Consider the following 22,016-nt stretch of genomic DNA (forward strand, 5'->3'; position numbering starts at 1 on the left):
GGCCAACTCATGACGAACCAAAACATCATAATATGACTCAAATGAATAAAATGTCCTAGGTTTTTTTAAAATATTTATTGGCAGTTTTATGAATTTTGTAAAAATCGACACCTTACATCAGTTTTTCGAGTGCTACAAAATTCCATATTCTAAGAATCTAATTTTATTACGCAATCCTGAATTGCCCTGATATTGATCACAGTGCCTATACACTTGGAAAAAAATAGGACTTCTCATACTGTTAAAAAAATGTACCACGCTTCTTTGTAAGATATTTAAAAAAGATTGGTTATTTAGTGTAGTATTTGAAAAGGTATTATATTTGCTTTATTTTACTTTAAAAAAATATATATTGCTGTTTTACTGCAAAAAGAGCTCATAAAAGAAGCTCAGAGAAAGAATAAAAATAAACAAAAGTAGATTTTAGTTTGTTTCTTCTGTTAGCTGTGTTCAAAGATAAGGTAGATTAACTTTGGTGTTAATGGTTCGTGTGCACGTAATTCTTTTTTATCTAGTTTGTTTTTTTTGTTTATAAAATCCTGTTGACTCGATCCAGTTCTTTTTATTATTTGTTTATGAAATCTGGATTTTTATTGTGTTTTAATTACAACCGGAATTGTATACAATTATTATACAATGTTGAGTCTGTGTCCAGAAGTACAATTCATTAAGGGTTATGTTAGCATATAGTTCCATTTGTTTGCGTGGAGTTGTGTGGTTTATTTTTGTACGTGTGATTTAACAGTGCATACCCATATAGTTTTATATCAAGTACGTGAAATTTCATTGAATGCATACTGAAAATGCGCGCGTGCACGGTGACGTCAGTGACACGACAGAATTGTATTGTGAGCCCGAAGTAAGCTTCAATTTAAGAGGCGGGTTTGGGTACCACCGTCCCGGGAACCATTTATTGAATAATTAACACTTCTGCCATAGGTCACGGTGCCCGGGTTCATCGGGTGAGGTATGTTCTGTGCCTGCCCACCAGCGGCGTGGCGTGTGGGATCTGGAGAGGCCGGGTTGGGAGACCCTTTGACCTCTTCAACTTGTCTCTCTTGACCCATCGCTTTGCGCCGCAGCGGGAGTTAAATATTTATATTTATACCAAGCCCATATCGAAAGAATAGAAAGAATTCAAAAAAAATTTTTAAACACATAAATTATAAACTAAACTTACACTTCTCAAATTATACCGAATCCATTAAATTTCACAATTTTAACTCCCTCCAAACACGACGTCTAATTTTTGATCAAATCTTATTATTTAAAATCCTAAATAATGGTCTGGACTCACCAGAACTTACCAATTTAATAAATCTTCATATTCCGTCTAGATCAACCCGACAATCTGATTTATTTTATCTACCCTCGTGTAGAACAAACATTCGAAAAAATTCCCCAATTCCTCGTATATGTGCTCAATATAATACAAAATTTTACAGCATTGACATTTTTGGTAATAACCTAAAGAAATATCGATATGAAGTAATGCGTACGATCGATTATTTGAGAGCATGGAATGTATCGGCAGCATCTCCTATCCTCTTCCTATTTTCCTCTTCCTCTCCCCTTCCTTTAACACCAAATTAATTTTAAGATACTAAAACTTCATTTTTAATGCACTTTAACATAAGAAACTTCTGTGGCTTGACTTCAGGTAACTTGTATATTTATCTCGTATATAATATAAAAGCTGTTTGTTTCTTACAAAATAAATAAATAAATGTATAATTCGTTGGTCACTCCTGGACTCAAATAATTTTCCTTGCTAGTACTTTCTATCTCTCCTTGCCTTAAAAGAACCTACACACAGCATCCCCAAAGATGACATAGGCCCTGAGAGAAATTATGTCCTTCAGGGCCTCCTGTGTGAGGTTAAGGCAAAAAAAGATTAATTTTCACTTACTTATGCTGAAATTGACGAAACATTTTCAAATATTGAATCGATAAAACTCGTCAACAAATTAAAATAAAAATGTTTGTTTCCTCAATAAATACAAGAAAAAATTTAAGTACATTTTAAACAAGATCGATTTCAGACCGATTTTAATAAAATCATTAAATTTTTTGAAAAGGGTATATCACAAAATGAACTCCATATGTAATGTATTCACATTGTACCATGAATGTTGAAAAAAAAATTTTTTTTTTGGGATTTTTAGGTAAACGCGACTATTTTAGCCCACAACATAAAATCCATCATGAGGCAAGGAACTGAAAATATTGTTTCTTACATTATTATTAAACCATTACAAGGAAAAACTTATTGAAACTCGGGCGATACTAGACTATAGTATAAGTACGTAGGTGATAATTAATAAATAATGAGATAATGTCAAGGGCACTATAAAAATAAACAACATCTATTTATAAGATACACGGATACGGGACGAGAAATGAATAGAAATTATTCAAATAAATAAGAGTAATAAAATGTCGTAATACAGGATGTCCCAAAAAAATGGGCATCAATTTGAATATTTGAGCTGACCAGAAAAATCCTACATCTGTCTTCTTTTAATGCGTAATACATCAAAATACCGCACAAGAGTCCCAACTGCTCCCAACCATCTGGAATTGGGGTATGTTGTGAGGCTGAATGTAGTGGGGAGGGGAAGGATATTGGGAGGAGGAAGGTGGGGGCGTACCTGGCTATTAAGATTTGGTCACATAACACGGCTAAAACCATTTCAAGCAAAGTTTCAATTCTGAAGCGCTAGTCTTACACCAGGGAGATACTGAGATTATCTTCCACTCTGGAACGTACCGCAAGTATACTATATATTATTTTTTTAATTAATAAATTATATGAATAACACAAATAAAATTTACTTGCGCACGCCGGGATTTGAATCCGCGATCTTCGACTTGCTAGTCGAGAGCCTTACCCCTCGACCTTGGGGACCGTTAAATCTACTGTTTTTTAAAATCGTGTATAAATTTTTTGGGACACCCTGAATACTTTTCAGCATTGTACTACATTATATCAGAGAACATAACGATGCGATCTATAATAATAGAATTCTTGGTTACAACATGGCTTTAACCACAGATAATAGTGGAAAGAATAGGAGACATGGCATGGGAGCGTGCCACTCAGCTACGACCCAGCTGAACGGACTATCACAGCGGCGCACAGTGGGCTGGAAATGGATTCTGCTGATCATTACTATGCTATAAAATTTCGTATGAAGCAATTGCGTGTACAAATGAAGGAGTTATCATTTTTTTAAGAAAAATTTGTATGGCACTGACATTAAAAATGAGGCTTAAACTGTTTTGGCTTACAGTGTTAATAAAATATTGTAAACTAGACAAAGCATTCTCATATGTAAAGCATTTTAGCATTAAAATGAATCATCAACATGAAAAAGTTTTTTTTTCAACTTTGAGGATTTAAAAAAAAAAAGCGCAAGTTGCGCCACAATACGAAGTATGTCAAACAAATACAAATAAATATTAGTATATATGTGTATAAGGATATACTGGCCAACCTTATGATTCCAGAGATAGCCTCATTTTTAATGTCAGTGTCATACATACGTATGACGGCAGGCATAGTCCAGTGGTAACGCATTGGACTACCATTCCGAAGGTCGCGGGTTCGAACCCGGCGTGCGCAAATAAATTTTATTTGATTAATTTGTGTTATTTCACAATTAATTAATTAAAATAATATATAGTATATTTGCGGCACGTTCCAGAGTGGAAGATACTACCAGTATCGCCCTAGTGTAAGACCACCATTCAGAATTGAAAAGTTGCTCCAAATGGCTTTAGCCGTGTTTAGTGACTAGATCTGAATAGCCAGGTACTTCCCCACCTTCCTCTTTCCCTTCCCCACTTACCTTCAGCCTCACAACATCCCCCAATTGGGGATGCCATAGTCTCACTGGCTCCAGACGGGAGCAGTTGGGACTCTTGTGAGGTATTAACTATAAAAAAAAAAAAAAAAAATACAAATTTATCTTTAAAAAATGATAACTCCTTCATTTGTACACACGATTGCTTCATACGAAATTTTATAGCATTTTATGATCAGCAGAATCCATTTCTGGCCAAAAAACATACCCTTGAAAATTCAAGTCTCTGTGTCTATGAAAGGCGATTTTCAGCCCACTGTGCGGCGGAGCCAATGAAAGTTATGCGTTTGGTGTGTAGGTAGTAACAAATGCGAGGCGGCGTTGAGATTAGATGCGATTTGCGGTAGTAATGGTTCATGGCCCATCTCATTTGTTTCTATTATCCATGGCTTCAACGATAAACAAAGTAGAATAATTATTTTAATATGTTTGGCCGAGGTGTTGACCAGAGGCCAAATGACCGCAAACGACGCGTTACTCCAACAATGCGCATCCAATACAAACCCATACCACCATTGCAGAAATGACAGCCGAGTTTTATTTATGGATCAATTGTTGATGCGTCGAAGAATGAGAGGAGAATGGAAATGTTGGCCGCATAGCTGAGACATTAACCCTGTGAACGCGGCTGTTTCATAAATGAGATCTTGATGCGGCTGTTGCAAATATGAACCATTAGGTTTCACAGTCGGTAAGTTGTATTTTTTGTTTGTGCATATTGCTTAGGATCTCAGTAAATACTGATTAATTTCGTGTTACTATAAATTATTACAGAACAATCCAAAACACCTTTAATTTGGGGTTTAGTTCGGTTGAAATCTCCGCCGCTTTTGAAAATAAAGATGGATGTCAGTAACGATTTTTTTAATAACCCTCATTTTTGTTAAATACGTCACAAAGGATATGGAGAGAACAACTCACTAGAAATAATAATATGTCAATCTATTTTTAACATCCCTTGTTTGTCTCTATTGTTTACTATAATATATTTAGGTAGGAAGTGAACTGGTACTGTACTGTTGTGCATCCTGCTTTATTTTTTAATTAAAAACGCTCTTAAATTGTTCAATTCCGGAATATTTAATTTTTTTTTCTTAAATTTTTGTGTGCTTTTTTAATTTATATTGTTTGAATAATTAGTATTGGTAGTTCAATAAACTGTACACCTCCTGTCCAAAAGAGCATGTTTGTAATTTACTCTTTTTCAATAAATCAAAACCAAAATTTACTTTAAATCATAAGATTTGCATGTAGGTACTTAAATACCTAGCTACTTAATTATAAACCATAAATATTTTACGTAAAATTTTTAATTTCAAATAAGGAATACAATATATCCAAAGAAACGTCAAACAATGTTCTTAGAATTCTAGGAACCTTGTACGTCCATGTCACACATCCTCGAACGAAACTTTAGGTCGATAGGTACCATAATATCGATTTTACAGCTCGTCGCATTAGGAACCACGATCGTGCGAACTATGGTGGGATAAAAACATAGTATCCAAGACGGTATCCATCTTGAACCGGAACCGGAATGTAATAAATCAATTAACATACAGATTATGAAATACGACATTCAATAAGTTTAAATCATTGTACATGTTCTTAACTCTAACTTTAAAAAAATATGTTATGATATCTCGCGGTGAAACGGTTAATCAAAGAGAATATACGAGTTGTTGCTTCGATCTTCTTTAGGGAAAAGAGATACTCGCCAAGGACAATGTAACAGTATAAAAGCGTCAGAGACGACAGCGCATCGGATCAATTCTCATGCACCGGCCACGAAACAATACCCATATCTCATTGGACTAAATAACATCTCTTAGAATGAATTGCCCGCTTCTCTGAGAGATTATTCCCTTGTTGCAGTTTGCAGTCATCGCTTAATATTGTTTAATAGGCGACACGCTATTGCTTCATTAGCGCATTAGCTTACACGTTACATAATGCGCCATCGGAGAATGATGGCACTAACCTTGTACCAGAAGGTAAGGTGGTTAAATAAAAAATAAAATGAAGAATGAAAATGAAAAGCAGATAATGAAACAGAAAGCAAAAAAAAAAACAACAAAAAAGATCAATCGCAAAGGTTTGGTAATCTCAAGAAATCGAGAGTTCAAATTATAGATGAGATAGGAATAATATTACAGCTTGCATTGACGGAGTGATTTCATATCACCAAGATGAGATAATTTTATAATACATCTCGACCTAAATTCTTGTGGGTCAAATTTTTGTATGAATCTTTTTTAGCCTGGATATTTTTATGACTGTTTTATTGCATAGTATGACAAAATCAGTTCTTCAAATAGGGCCAGAGCAATTGGCATTTATCATCTTCAAAAATACTAATTTCGGTTCTCTGTGCATAAAATGTTAGTTATTTCTGTGTGAAATTTTTCACTTTCGATGAATTGGAATTGGCTATGAATTTTAGGATGGTTTGTTTCACAGAATTTAAAAAATTCATCAAATTTCAACGTTCGTTTTCGGGTTCTGTGAAAGTCCTATTCGAGTTCTGTTATTGTATCATTATAAGCTATTTGCTTGACAGAACTGAATCTTTCACAGAACTTGAAAATTAACTTTGAAATTTGTTATGCTTGTCTGGAGAATAATTCAGACAAGCGATAAAGTAGCTACCTATAATCAGAAATTAATTAATAACAATTCTGTATTTGATATGTGTATTTCTTTTGATCAAATTTTCGACAGATTTCGTGATTTTTTCAAGTTCATTCAAAGGGTAAATTTCTGATCGTCTGTCTAATTTTTGTTATTTGTTTTTGGGGTGCTATGCTGTGTTGCGCTCTCTTTCTTTAGCCAACGTTTCGAACACCCCAAAAACAAATAACAAAAATACTTTTGGCCGTGAAAATCTTAAATCATATTTGTCTATCTAATTTGTCAACACAAAAATATAATTGTAAAGAAAATTGACATTATTATTTTTAAATTATTTTTATATTTGATCTTGAGGCAAATACTTAATAAAAACTTTTAGCTTCACAAATCCTAGAATTATAATATCCAGTGATTTTCACGGATCCGCGATAATATTCAATAAACGACAGCGATTTTTGCCGTAATTTGTAGAAAAGTTGATGTAATAATGCAATTTTTCAACGTTATCGCGAAAAGCGCGCGGAATACGTGGTCAAAACATCACTTCAAGATCATTTTAGAACATTCGACGCATTAAATAAGTCATTCGTGGAGAACGGACTATTATATATTGTTATCAGCAAAATTAAGCAAATAATCACAATTATGGTTATCAGCGTAACTAGAAAAACACCTATATGTGGAACTGAGACAATAACCCAAACCGATTCACATTTTAACTCGGATATTAAAACAAATTAGCGAGCGGGAAGAACCGATCGTTTCCCAATTTCTAACGGCCAATAACAATATTATTATTACAATAGCATTTAACCGAGAGCTCGGACGAGATCCATTATTGAACCGGCCTCATATGTAGAATTGTTGACTGTAGATGGCAACCAATTAGTACCAGGCATGGCAAAAACAAAGGTCGAACGCAGATGACAAAATTACGAAATAATAATACGATGAGGCACTTTTTACGCCATTACAAGGGAACTATTTAAATAAGCATCGCAGTATCGCATGGTCCCCAAAGTGTTCACGATAAATAAAGTAAAGTCACCTTTATCAAAAATATATGCTAAGAATATCTAAGCACTCCCGCTTCTAAATTGCCTCAAGTAAAAATATGTAAAACAGGAGGAAATATGGACAAGAAAGACAAAGGATGCACTTATTATGCTGTTTGAACTCTGCAGAACTGTCGTATTGCATTGGCGATAATGGCGATTAAAAAAACGATGAAATACAAATGACTTGAGAAGAAAATATCGTCTTAAATACAGGCCATGTTGTACACACCTAAACGGGCCACTCAGCTGGTGGAATCAGACATGGCTGGTGTAATGCAGGGTAATGGCTGAATTCATGGTAATGATTACCTAGTTTCGTAAATGGAGCTGATAATGTTGTTTTGGCTTAATCAAGCGAAGCGAATCAGAATCGTTTCCTCATTTCCAACGGATCATTTTGTCACAGTGAGGCTATTAAATGGACTCGAAAACTCCAACATGGGCTTGAATGAAACTATCCTAAAATCAATTGGACACGATATGTCTTGCTCAGCAAAAACTTGGCCAAATTTAGATTAATCTTTAGGTCGTTTTTTTCCGAATTTAAAGTGTTAATTAATGATATTGAGAGAAAATAAATGATTTAATTCTCGTGCAACTGATTTGAAGAACCTAGTTCAATTAAAGACGTTAAATCGGGTAAGGTAAAACACGCAATCTCTATGTAACCAATATAGCTTGTTTGGCTTTTGGGCTTTTGAGCCGTGGTATTTTTCATCCTACAGCTTTTTTATCCGGACAACCTTGCAGGGTCCATCGTCAAGGTATATGCGATAATATGACGGACGCTTCAAGGCTTCCCGAAAAGTGGGCTCGAGAAAGAGGAAGAAACGCAACACGGTACGGTAACCCAAAAGTCAAACAAAATTATAACATTCTGATGTGAATAACTTACATATTTAAAAAAGAATCATTTATGTAAAGTTTTTCTGAATGGCAAGAATAATAATTATTATGTGTTTGTTAAATAAGAACATTATAAAAATTGCGGTAAGAATATAAAAAATATAGACAGTTACACAATCATTTCCAATGGATTCATTAAAATTAATGAGCATTAAAAAAATTCCCAGTTCCCATGGGGCTATCACACGATTCACACAAGATGCATTCTTCAAAACTATCAAGATTAAAGTCCATTATTTGATGGATGGATGAAACCAAATTTTAATATTCTCACCTAGACTTGAGGATGTTTTCTGGTACAAGAACATTCCACCAGGAAGGTCTTCTTCCATTGTTGGTCTTCCCTTCGGTAACTGTTTCATCGTCACCTCCTGAATGAAGTCTCTTTCTTTCTACCTGCAGCCTTGTGGCCCAGGACTTTCTGCGGCCCTTGGATTCGTTGGGCACCGCAATGGAAGACCTCCTTGGAGGCAAAGCAGGAACATCAACATCCTCGTTCTTTATATAGCTTCCATCTCTGCTTGGGCTTGCGTCAATCCTATTCTTCAAACCGAGCAGAGAAGACAGACCAAGAGAGCCTCTTCTTCCTTTGGGCAAAACACCCAGAGAATTCCTTCTGCCTTTCGGATCTGGCTGCCTCACCGGAAGTATATCTTCATATTCGTGCGTATGCTCATCCGAATGCTCATTTTCTTCGATTGGATGTTCGAAAACGACACTTTCGACAAGGGTAGGAATCGATCCAGCGAAACTCTTCTTTTGCGAGTTCTTCTTGTATTTGTATAATCCACTCGACAGAGCGAGATTGTTCGACACGACTGTTTCTGTATCCATCTTACGGAATTCAGTTAATCAGAACACGATAAAACTTTGATCAATCAACTTGTAACACTTTTAACACTTGTCTTTACGGCACAGACATTTTGAAACGCCAACTTTGGGACGCCATAACTTCACTAATCACTTACTTTTCCTGTGGACTTCAAATAATAATACAGCATGCACTATTGCGGTTTTTGAAGAAAGTTGACGGTTTTCAGCTGTAAGTTACTCGCAACTGAAAGGGAAACAGAATGTAGGCTGAAACATTAGGTATGTGAGCGATTTCACCTTCCTGCCTTGTAAGGACTAGTCCAAACAAAGCAGGATTGCAAAAATGATGCGCCGAGTGGACGCTTTCAAAGGTACAAATACCGTTGTATTTGTTAGAACGCTGGTCTTACTCATTTAGTTACGTGTCATAAAATTAATGATACCAAGAACTGATCCACATTATCGTTTGATTACAAATTTTGCATTTAATGTCTTCTAGACTGGAATGCCAACGGCCGTGATAATACATAACACACAATTTATGCAAAACTATTTACCGATCGATGGAATAAACATTGGACAGATATAATAATTTTAATCAAAACCCACAGTTTCCTGATTATGAAAACACCTACATCGATTGCATAGACTACTAGAATGGTTTCTTTGCCAGCAACCAGGGAAATACTACGTGAAGTCCACGGTTCAGTAAATTAAACACTTTCCCAATCATTATTACTGATTTTATTGCCGTTCTATCTGAAGAAGTCCGTAGAAGTAAAATATTTAATGAATTAATGTTTCTAGTTGTCGTCTCATTGTACTACTTGAGCATATTATTGTTTGCGTATTGTAGTGCATACATTATTACCTGTAAGTAGCACTGTCACCCCGCAGCTATTTTTTTGTCTTTTAATACACGGTACATCTATAGCAGTATTTTTATGTACTTTACGTCACAAACTGAGACGGATTCATAAAAATCGTTATATTTAATTTTGTATTATTGCGAGATACGTTTTAACAGTGTTATAAAGTGGCAACACCACGCTTTGTATTTGCATTCAAAAGTTTACAATATACCAATAATAGTCAATTTCCAAATAATTGTAATATATTCCAAAAGTCCGCAACCGCCAATGCTATGTTTGCGGTTAGTGAATTTTTTATATGAAACGTAAAAAAAGAAGTAACAATAAAGTATGTTTTATAGATTCCTATAAAGTGGTATTTTTACAGTTTACAAGAAAAAATAATTGAAAGCGAAAAAACAATCGAAAGCGACAAAATAATCGTAAAAAAATCGTCTTTCAAACATGGTATTTCATTTTGGAATACGTTCAAAAGAAGTGAATCTATTAAAAAATTAATACCAACCGGTAATATATCTACATAAATCATGAGTCTGACTGATTATAAATTAACTTGACGACCAAATTTCAGAATACCCCCAGGATTAATAAAGTTTGCAGTGTCTCCTGGTTCAACCATGGGTCTTCCCAGGCTGAGCCTTCTTTCATAAAACAGTTGATTATAGTAGTTGCCTTCAATGAAACTTGGGATGGAAAGCACAAAACAAAATGACATGTTCTGATCGCCCTAATTGCAGGTGATACGAATAAATAATTAGATGATGCTAATCTTGTCGTAATTGGATTAGAAACGAAACAAAATTCAAGGAGAGCACATACTCGAGCAGTAAGTAATACATAATTATAATTTCAATGTTTCAACATCTTATCTCTCAGGTCTAACATAGGTTTTTTAACTAATTGAATAAGAAAATAAATAACCTGATTAAACAACACACATTAATAATGATAGTGATTAATCGAATCAGTTAATTTATGGAAATCACTTGATGTCCTAAGTGAAAAAAGCACTACAATTTAAATTCAATCATTCATTTGGAAAGAGTTGCAGATTTGATATACTCGTATCATTGTTCACCTTCGATTGCACATTGCGACACCGTCAAAATATTGTTAGAGTTGGAACGCTGCTAAAATAATTAATTAATCAACCGCTATAAGGACCGAATGGACTTATAATTTTTTGGATCTATGATTGTGAAATTTCAGATTTGGGTTAGAAGAACGCAATATTATTGTACTCGGTGTAAGGCCTTGTTCACAAGGAGGCAAAATATTCGACATCCAGATGGGATTGTCGCGACGTAATTCTCGCAACAAGCGTGCCATAGACATTGAATTTACGATCACACGAAGAGCTGCAATGGCAGGATCAAATTTTCACATATCAACCGCCGATCAAAGCTTAATTGTGAATAGCGATAGTAGTTGAAGTTAGCTGCATGCTATTACAGCACATAGCTAATATTAACCTCATAATTCCTGTTGTAGCTAACGACAGCGCCTTAGTTATTTGTAAAATCGCTGGGTCAAGACAGTGGTCATACACCTTTCAGATTTCAAACCAAATCAAAAACTACTTTTGAGAATGAGGCTTCGAAATATCCCAATGCATGAAGTATGTGTGAAAAGATTTCCAAAAAGGTAAATTTTTTTAATTTTAAATGTAGGGTATTATGAAACTAAAACCAGGCATATAATTAATATGACACATTAATAAAGCAAGCTATGCCTATAAATACGTACAAACGGAAAAAAATAGTAAGCCGTAAAAGTTCGATCATTCTGTCAGGACGGTTAGGTTGTCCAAAAAAAAAACAAAAGCATTTAAGGGGGTGACAGATTACGCTATAAGTTCAAAGCGTTTTATATAACTCCATATTGCTCGTCATACAATCCCATACAGACATGTCACCTAAAAATATGAAGTACCAAAAATGTGGGCGTGGCGAAGATATGCGCTGTTATTTGCTAGCCAGGCTATATATTTGAAAATTATGCGACCACCTCTCCTACCTGCGACAGGAGAAGGGGACAGAACAATTTACGGAGCGCCGTAATTCGCGGCTGTCATCTGTCAAAGTGACAGCTCCCATAAAAAGAAATGATCTTCCGCGGCAGTCCCCCAATTGATTTGACCCCCTCTCTCAAGAGTTTACGGTAAATGTATCGCTAAAACCAATGTCCAATTTTCAACCTATTACAACAGAATATTTACGGATTGTCCAGCAATTGTATAAATTATATATATAAAAAATTTAAGTCTGTTATTCTTGCTTTTACATCACCATATTTATACACTCTACAGCAACGGTATATGACATCAAATTTTCGAACTTTGACAGCAACACATTAATGAATTAAACAGCAACTATTGTTTCTCAATCGAGTAGAAAATAAATTCTACGTGTAAAAAATACAGAAGTGATGTTAAGTGTTCGGATGGAGCGATCGTGATCAATAATTTGTACAAAATTAAATTCAATTACAAATTTTCCGGCTTTTGCAGTAACATATTTATACATTGCACTGTAACTGTCCATGAACTGTTTGTAAAATCTAAGCCTTTTCATTTCTCAATCGAGCGTTTGTGAGTATAAAAAATACAGAAGCAATTTGTTAGAGTTCGGAAGGTGCGATCGTGTTCAATCCTCGGACAAAATTAAATTCAATTACCAATTTTCTGGCTTTTGCAGCAACTTTATAGAAACAAAATGGAAACCTTTTCGTTTCTCAACAGTGCAAATTGTGTAGAGTTTGGATCGTGATCAAGCCGCTAAGTCTAAGGAGGCTGGAGACAAAAGAAATAAAACCTGATGAGAGTCGCCTTTCCTCTCGCCGCGAAGGCCGCGACTCCAAATTTGATGAAGACTCTCCATGTATTATTATTATTATCATCACTGTTGACCCAATTAGGCTCGGCCAATATCGCAGATTACTGTGCTATCATACATTAGGGTGTTTCAACAAAAAAACCTTTTTTTTATAGATTTCAAATTCCAAGAATTTCCTCACAAGAGGAACTATGTCGCCACCCAGTTGAGCAGCGTTGTGAGGCGGGTTAAAGTAGGGGCTGTAGGAAGGGATTTATGAATGCGGGTCTTGGAGTATATGCGGTTATATGTATTAAGACAAATTTAAAATTTGAATTGTCACAAAAAGTTTTTTTGATGCGCTCATACAATATACGTACACCGTCATTCTGCACTATTGTTACTCTCAAGGTATTTGTAGTAAAGAAGTGTAGCGATGAGGGAATACGCAATGTGAATAACAGAAGATTTTTGTTTAAAGTAGAACGATTATTTGAAAGATACATCCAGTCCCAACGAATAAATGTATGTAAAAGTCGATATTATAATTATTATTGTGAAATAAACACAAAAAAATCAAATGCTATTCTGCTATCACAGATACAAGAAACAAATGAAGATGTAGGAATAGCATTGAGGCGTGCCGACTATCGCCGAGTTATGGTCAAGCTGCACGGACTATCAAATAAGCGGAGCCAATGATATTTATGCGTTTGATGTGTAGGTAAACAAAGGCGGGGCAGCGCTGTGAGTAGATGAGATTTGCAGTAGTATGAGTGAATGATTTGTCATCCTGAGTTTGACTTATTTTTTTCAAAATAAGAATCAACTGTGCACGGAGAAAACTATTCGTATACCTGTTAAAAACGCGATTGTAGGCCATTAACGAATGAATTGATAGGTATCCTGATATTCTGATAAACACGATTACCAATAATTTGAAGAGATTTTTTAATAAGTCAGTATTACTCATTTTTCTCCGTGTTTCGTCATAATATTAAGGATATCGGTAAGTGTGTTAAGTAATATTTTAATTGATTTACAAGTTAAATTAAGTAAGATAACGCCAGATGATTGATTAAGCAGACTTAGATTATGGAAAATTAACTACGGAATTTATATCCGCACTTTGATAACCGCCATTTTCATGCAATATTATCCATATCAAACTTTCCCATAATTAGGAGATTAACAAAGGCCAGGGTATCTAAATATATCAAAAATACGTCATTAAAAACAACTTACAATAATATAAACGTCAAGAACGAACAAAATGGGCACTAAATTCAACGGGACCAAAGATCGTTAAATATTTCATTTGTAAAATGAATGTAGAAGAATCGAATATATTAAAAAAATGGGTAAATCTGCTTCTACTTAAGGATAAGCAATTGTCTTTAACCTTAAAAAGAAATAATTTTTCGTTAACTAGGGGCAATACCGATGCTAATTAAAGATAAGGATTTGTCATTATCCTTAAAATCAACGACTTTTTAGATAACTAGGGCTCATTCCGGTTCTACTTAAGGATAATGAACTACTTTATCATTGACTAGAGGCAGTTCCGGTTGTAATCTCTAGATAGTATAAAACGCTTAGTTCGTTAAACTGTGCAACGGAGTTTGATAGGGTTTTCAATATCATTTAAAGAATTTCTTCGGAAGGTTTATATATATACGGGTACACATCAGCTAGTTAAGGATAATGAATTGTCCTTAACCTTAAAATGAATGACTTTTTGGTTAATGCGATTCCAGTTCTCTCGGAAGACAGCGAAAACGTCGTTAATTTTGAGGTTAAAGACAATTCCTTATCATTCAGTAGAACCAGAATCGCCCCTATAATGTTTTGAGATTTTGTTCATGGCCAATAGTCGAGTGGTTTACATAATACATATTTGGCTTTGAGTCAGCGGGTTGCGGGTTTGGCAGCGCAAAAAGGGCGTCGTTATGTTTATTTTGTAAAGTTTAGCGAAATTTTGAGACCGTTGAACACCCTGGCAAGATTGATGCTGGCCTAGACGCGAATACCAACTTAGTACTAAATGTTGAGGACAGCGTCAGCGCTCAACACTCCTCCGAAACTCGGGGAAAGCATAAACGAACTCAAAAAGGTACAATCAATAAATAATCAGAAGTGGTCACCGAAACATTGGACGCAACATAATGTCTTTCACCACTTATAAACGATGGAAATGGTCCTACCGCTGAGAGATCCGTTATACCTAGAGTATATATACAGAAGGTCCCGAGGAAAAGACTTTGAGGGCCCATGTCATCTTTAGGAAGCTGTGTGAAGGGTCGTTTAAGGAAATGAAAGAGAGTAAGTTCAGGGAATGAAAATGGGAAAAGGGGTTGGTAGGAATCTGAGTCAGTGTGTCCAAGAGTGGCGGACGCATGAATAGTCCTTTCCACTGCAGTGGAAGGCGATGGGTCGAGAAAATTTAGCTGGAGAGGTCAAAATGCCTCTCCCGATCGGGCCAGCCATGCAGCCGGTGGGCAGACGCACACGCCACCAAGATCTGGACAAACCTCACCCCACGAACCCGGTTACCCCTGCTAAAGCGAACCACTTGGAGAGACCTATGACAGATTACATGCAATATTTATAGAAATAGGAGAGGTTTCAATAAAGTCGTCAGCGATACCCTTACTACAGCGATACAATCGGGCTACTAAGAGCGGTGTAGATCACCAGTCAGTTAGTACCCGAGGTGAATTAATTTCAGTCCAGGCCTTCCACTACTAAACTGGTAGCCGACTACCGGTTTGGTAGAACGCTTTGGAAAGGTCGCACTACTTATTGGCATTGGACAACCTTAGAGCATTTAACCAAAATTCTTGTCACGATCATCACTAATTTATGACAGGAGCCGACTCAAGAATAATAAATTAGTCAAACAAATCAAACACAAGCTGTCCGGGGTGAAGTGCATCATTAACTTTGCACAAATTTTATTTGAAATTATATTGTTTTTTTGTTTTCATACAAACAAATCAAGGTTTTCACCCGAAAACTACATTAAAACGTAGGCATTTCGAAAAAAAAACTTTATTTATATTTTTTACTTGTACTACCATGCAGAATAACCTCCCCAAGTTAGCGCACTTTACTCCTGGATACCTCGTATATGGAGATACCTCCACTCGCGACTGATGAGTGGTTCATGAAGGAGCCGCGCAATTGACTTCGTATGCCGTATTCGTAGGACTCCCAGTAAACCGTAATAAAATTTATAATATTTGGATGATTTATATAGCGCAGTTTTTGTGCAAAATACCTCAGGGGCGCTGTCCACGGCGCGAATGAACGGGTACTATTTTGTTATCAGGAGATATTTTAGAAAAATAACGCCATTAAAATTATGCAAGAATTAATAGTTATTACATACTCAGAGATGTGAACGGCGACTTACAGTCCGACGTCTGGACTTGGACATATGGAACTGCACCTACCATTTTATTTTTCGGTACAATATATTTTTACATTTCATAGTTATCCAGTAATGAAGGCCCTCACTATGTGGCTTAACTGTGCTGAGCTCACGGCTCCCGTTCAATTGGGTCGACTCTTTGAGTCATGAATGATAAAAGGAGTCATGACCCATTGCTATTCTAGACTCTACCGATGTTTTTCATGCCATGTTTGTTTCAAACAAGGATATACTATAAAACAATTATTAACGGAACCAGAAATCGTTAAAAAGATACGACACTGTTTCAAAGAGTTCTACAAATCAAGGCTCGTATTATGATGAATGATCTTTCAACGAAATGACCTAATATGAACCCGTGACTCAAAAATCAGAACATCAAATTGTTAGCTGCAAAAAAGTCACAAACAACGAAAGTATTTTTATTATTATTGTAGAAAGCAATCACTTTGTGGTTTGACATATTTAATAAAATAAAATACTTTTTTGTTTTAAAACCACGATATTTATTAATTTAAGAACCGACCGGTTTCGCTTTACTTAAGCATCATCAGGGTACAAATTAATACTAAACAAGAAGTACATAATGTGTGTATATATATAACAAAATATAGAGGGAGACAACATGATACAAATATAAGCAACACAAAGACGGTCATAAAATACATTAACATAAGTGCACAAGTAATGGAAAAACCGCTAGATAATTATGTAGACTAATGGGTTATATAAATAAATCGGGAGAAACAAAGCATCAACTGGCATGGTGGTAAGGAGGTAAGGAGAACTGGGATTTTTTTATGGGTTTATTGGAAACAGACCTAATATTGGACTACTTGATATGTCTAATTGATTATTAAGTATCTGACTTTTGGTTTTTACAGCTTTTTTAATTTCTAGTGCCTCTAAGTTGTTTAGTCTGTTACCATGCCCGTTTTTATGTAAGATGTTAGCACCATACACACATTATATATATATACACACATTATGTACTTCTTGTTTAGTATTAATTTGTACCCTGATGATGCTTAAGTAAAGCGAAACCGGTCGGTTCTTAAATTAATAAATATCGTGGTTTTAAAACAAAAAAGTATTTTATTTTATTGAAAGTATTTTTATCAGCAAACTGAATTTTTTCTTGCCATATGAAGCAGGCAACAAGCCTCAATATTGGAAAGTACAAACAAAGTTTCATGTTTGTTTTAAAGGTATTGCAATGGATAACAATAGACACAATGTGGAAATAAACTATCAGCATTCCAGTGAGTTTCCAGTGAGAAACTTAGTGGACAACAGCGGAACATACGTTCACAGCGAAAATCGGCTGCATCAGATCGATTTTGCACAGAACAGTCCAGAAATCTTTTGTAATGTTTCAGATGAAATCCAGAAAATTGGATTTGACAGATTTGAAGACAGGATATAACCACTTTTGAAAGCCATCAAATATGAGAGACTGAAGCATCCAATCACATAATACAATTAGTAGACCAAGAACTGCAAGAACTCATTCAATTACTGATGGGGGAAAGATTTTTCTGTCATGAATTGAAAGACCCTTGAATACGTTTCACAGTTATCACTTTGTCTTTGAGAAACTTCACGGATGTTTCTCTCTGCGGTCAGGAAGTAAACAAAATAACAGAAGACAGCCTTGCCCAACCTCTCCACCTACACAGACCAGACTACTTGCTCATGTCATTGCATTACGTGGGTGTTATTTAAGACCTTGTGGCACTCTCTTGCCTAATTTATTGCTTCTTCTTTGGGCAATAGAGTCATTGTCACCTGAACAATGCATCGCCTGTCCATAAATCATTAATCAGAAATTAATTTAATAAATAATGCACTAGTGTTGACCCTGTACAAATCAAAGTGGGCCCTAGTATTCGGTAGCCTCCTAGATAACTGAATAAAAGTCTTGAATCTGAACAAAAACCTAGCTCAGTCATTTGTAAGTGCCATATTTTTTTAAATATGGCAGATAATAATATTCTTCGGGCATTTTCATCAATAAATACAAATAAAAATATAATGAAGTTTATGAAAAACTACAAAGGCGAAACTAGACGTCTTGAAAATGATATTAACCAGAAAGCTGCAAGGAAATTATCTGCCAAGTTTCAAAATTATTGCACTTCATTCCTTCTACACAGCATTTTACTCCTTGATAACTGGGTTAAAAAGGGCAAAACTTCTGAAAGATTTCCCTATCTGAATGAACGGACAATTTTTGAAAAATAAAGGTCTGGTGGGTAGATATATTTTTATCGGCATTTCAATGGAAAGTTCTCCATTGATCCTTTGAACATTAGTGCAAATCTGGATTCACGCGAAATTTACGAATTGGCCATTTTTACGAATCTTCCTTGTGCTATACAACTCCGCTATTTTGTGTTATCCCCCTAAAACATGGGCGTCTTCAAAGAGAACAAGGCTAAATCCATGTAAGACCTTCCACACAGCATAGGCCTTGAGGGAAACCTAAGAGACTATATTTTCAACTTATCCTACAGAGTTAATATATTTATAAAGAAACTAGCTGACGTTGCTGGGGGCTATCCTTAGGATATAGACATACACCACCATGAACTTTTCTGTAGGCGTTTTTAAGATATACAATTCCGTAGTACATTATTTTGATGTATCTCATAAGGTTTAGCCAGCGTTAGAAATGTAGTCCTCGAAAAAATATGTTTATCTTGATTATAAAACGTCGATTTTTCTCCACTTTCTATAATTAAATATGCATGTATTATATATGTTAACCTTCCGGAAGAAATTCTCTAAATTATAGTGAAAACTCTATCAATATCCGTTGCGTAGTTTAGAAGAACTAAGCGCACAAACAGACAGACGCGGATAGCGACTTTATTTTATACTATTTAGATATTGTAATAAGAACAGTAAGCCTGCAGGCAGACCAGTCTGGGCTGCAAATTGTCAAGATCAAAACTAAATTACAGAAACGATAAAAAAATTCAAGTAGGTTTATGTGAATGACCTGCCGCAAGGTGTTTCACATTGACTGAATAAATTATTGCTGATTCTATACATTTTTTCATAGCTAACGCTTTGTGTTTATGACAATTATAGTTAAATAGAGATGTTAAAAAAACAATACATTACCTATGTACAATATACTACATTGCGAAAGTGTACATTATGAATAATTTAATTAGAAAAACCTACAGTTTACAATTACGTTAAGTTATTCTCCGACAATATCTAGAAGCTAATTTTTTTTTAATACTGTGTTTGTTCGCAAAAATCGTTAGTTCCAATCGATATGTTTGGTATTTTTTTCTATTATCGTAAATGTAAATCTATGGGTAGGTATTAATTTGACATCAAAAGATAGATAATATCGTGAAATAAAATAGATAAAGCGAAAAATGAAAAATTATATTTTTAATATTTCATTCGGTAAAATTACAAAAGCACTTGAGAAGGATTTAAGTATTGATAGATCTTATTTATATAAAAAAGAGAATCTGTGGCCTATAACCTTTTTCGTGTTTATCTAATGATATGTAATTTTGTAAAATAAAAAAATAATCAGATTTGATTTACGAAAGGTACTCAAAATTTCAAAATGTCATTATTGGAAAACCAAATAAAAGTCTTTGGAGGATTGTGATTATCGCCACTTTAAATGGGTTGTTGGCTGAATGATTCTGTGGTACTCCAATCTGCAGAATCCAAAGTGAAGTGAAATGTGTGTAAAAATGAGAATTCGGATATTTTCAATTTAGTTTTTATTTTAACAATACTCACGTTACAATAATTTTATGAACAAAACAGATCGCGTGCGTTAGAGGAGATTTAGGGCTAAACCGGCGGCTAGACCACTGGAGAGAGAATGAAATATTTGCAGCGCGAGGTATCGCGCGCAGGCTTACAGTGAAACCAGTCTCACATGAATGTAGGTAAAAGTAATGTTGTTATTATTTTCGGGAGATGTAAACTCCCTTTAATTTACCCTACAAGTCAATTACATAATATAAGTAGATATGAGACAAATTAATTGATGAGATTCATGAGATTCGATACACACAATGGTCACACTGTCCAAAATTAGTTGTGGCACTTTTCATTGCCAATAAATAAGTCTTATAAGCACAATAATAACAGTACAAGAAAATTACAAGTCCGCAAAATGTTGTTACAATATATTTTGTTCAATCGACGTATGTTTATAACACACGAACGAACGTCGTCATAGATTCAGAAGAGTAATAAATTATATAAAGAAGTAATTAATCATAGACAGTTAAAAAATTATGTCGTTTAATAATAATGTTTACGATGTCATATTATCATAATCACATGAACGGTAACAACAAAAAGAAATACGTAATTTCAAAAGTATAATTTCAGGATTTGTGAAGCTGAAAAAATTTATAAAATTACGAAATCTGTAAAAAAATAAACAAAAGAAATACAAATTTTAAATATTGAATTTTTAATCAATTTATTAAATTAATTTAATTTTCTGATTATTGTAGGTACATACTTTATCGCTTGCCTAAAACGGTGTTGTTGACACTAAAACTTCAAAGCAAATTTGAGTTCATTGAACGTGAAAAATGTCACGCGTGAATAATTCACGCTGATACGATGAAATTATTTTTTCCAAGATTGATTTTACGTTGTGAATGGAACACTTCATAATTTGTGAAAATGTGGAAAATATAACAAGACATTTTTTTTTATAACTCCGCCTGTATGGGAAATATAATGACTATTATTCTGAATGATGACGTAACTCAACTATTTACCATAATACAGTATGTATAATAGCCCTGCCATCGCCACCACTATTAAATTTCATGTACCGAATAGGAACACAAGACAAAATGTAACATTTTTCTGCAACACTTTTTTTATAGAAAGACCGGGTTACGAATTACCTGACAATATTTGAAAATCTCCAATTACCACAATAAGCGGAAATGTTGCTTCTGAAATTGAACACACAACGCCTGGGTGGGAGCCAAACGTACTCACTAACTTATAGGAAACAATAAGTTCTGGGAAACAACTTTGGGGGTAGGTAAAATTGATATATTTACTTACTCCATTTACAGAATTAAGCGAACCTAATCTATACCACCACTTTGGATCTGCAAAATGCTGAATCCTACAGATTATAGTATCTTAGGTAATGCAGTTTTGGTGATGTGTCTTACATACAGTATTATTTTATTTTCTATTACTGTTACGTATTTTAATAATACTGTTTCACATTTAGTCAGTTCTGCACTACTTCACGCTTTAAAAACTTTTTAAGAAACATGTCCCGCAGAAGGCTCAATTGTTTATCCTCGATTCCTTAGCTAAAAGGTTTGTTTACGCAAGGCCAAGCGCATAAGGTTCCTTCTGTGTCGCAATGATGATTGGCCCTATACGTTTGATTTTCCAATGGTCAAGGTGGAGATTAATATTATTACTACCATTGAAATGTTTGTTTTGAATTGACGCAATGTTGATCAGTCACTATCACCCATGACTACCGCAGAGAATTTGACGGACGAATCCGTGGAAGGAAGCAAAATGATTTTTCGAAATTCATTCACGCGCAACAGAGTCCAGTTTACGATCGGGTGATGAAACCAGTTGAT

The 22,016-nt window shown here is 34.9% G+C and overlaps 1 protein-coding gene across 7 annotated transcripts in view; it reads right to left on the reverse strand.

The window, feature by feature from the left end:
• mtd (TLD domain-containing protein mustard) overlaps positions 1–22,016 on the reverse strand; it is a 262,898-nt gene that overhangs the window by 204,112 nt on the left and 36,770 nt on the right. For all 7 annotated transcript variants that reach the window (XM_089647441.1, XM_089647436.1, XM_089647435.1 and 4 more), the window contains exon 2: positions 8,736–9,518. In XM_089647441.1, the coding sequence (XP_089503567.1) occupies positions 8,736–9,295 (560 nt within the window). In that variant the 5' untranslated portion in view covers positions 9,296–9,518. The remainder of the gene's footprint in view (positions 1–8,735; positions 9,519–22,016) is intronic.

Source organism: Hesperophylax consimilis, chromosome 26 (assembly GCF_061612785.1).
Source record: "Hesperophylax consimilis isolate HC1 chromosome 26, BYU_Hcon_1.0, whole genome shotgun sequence".
NCBI lineage: Eukaryota > Metazoa > Arthropoda > Insecta > Trichoptera > Limnephilidae > Hesperophylax > Hesperophylax consimilis.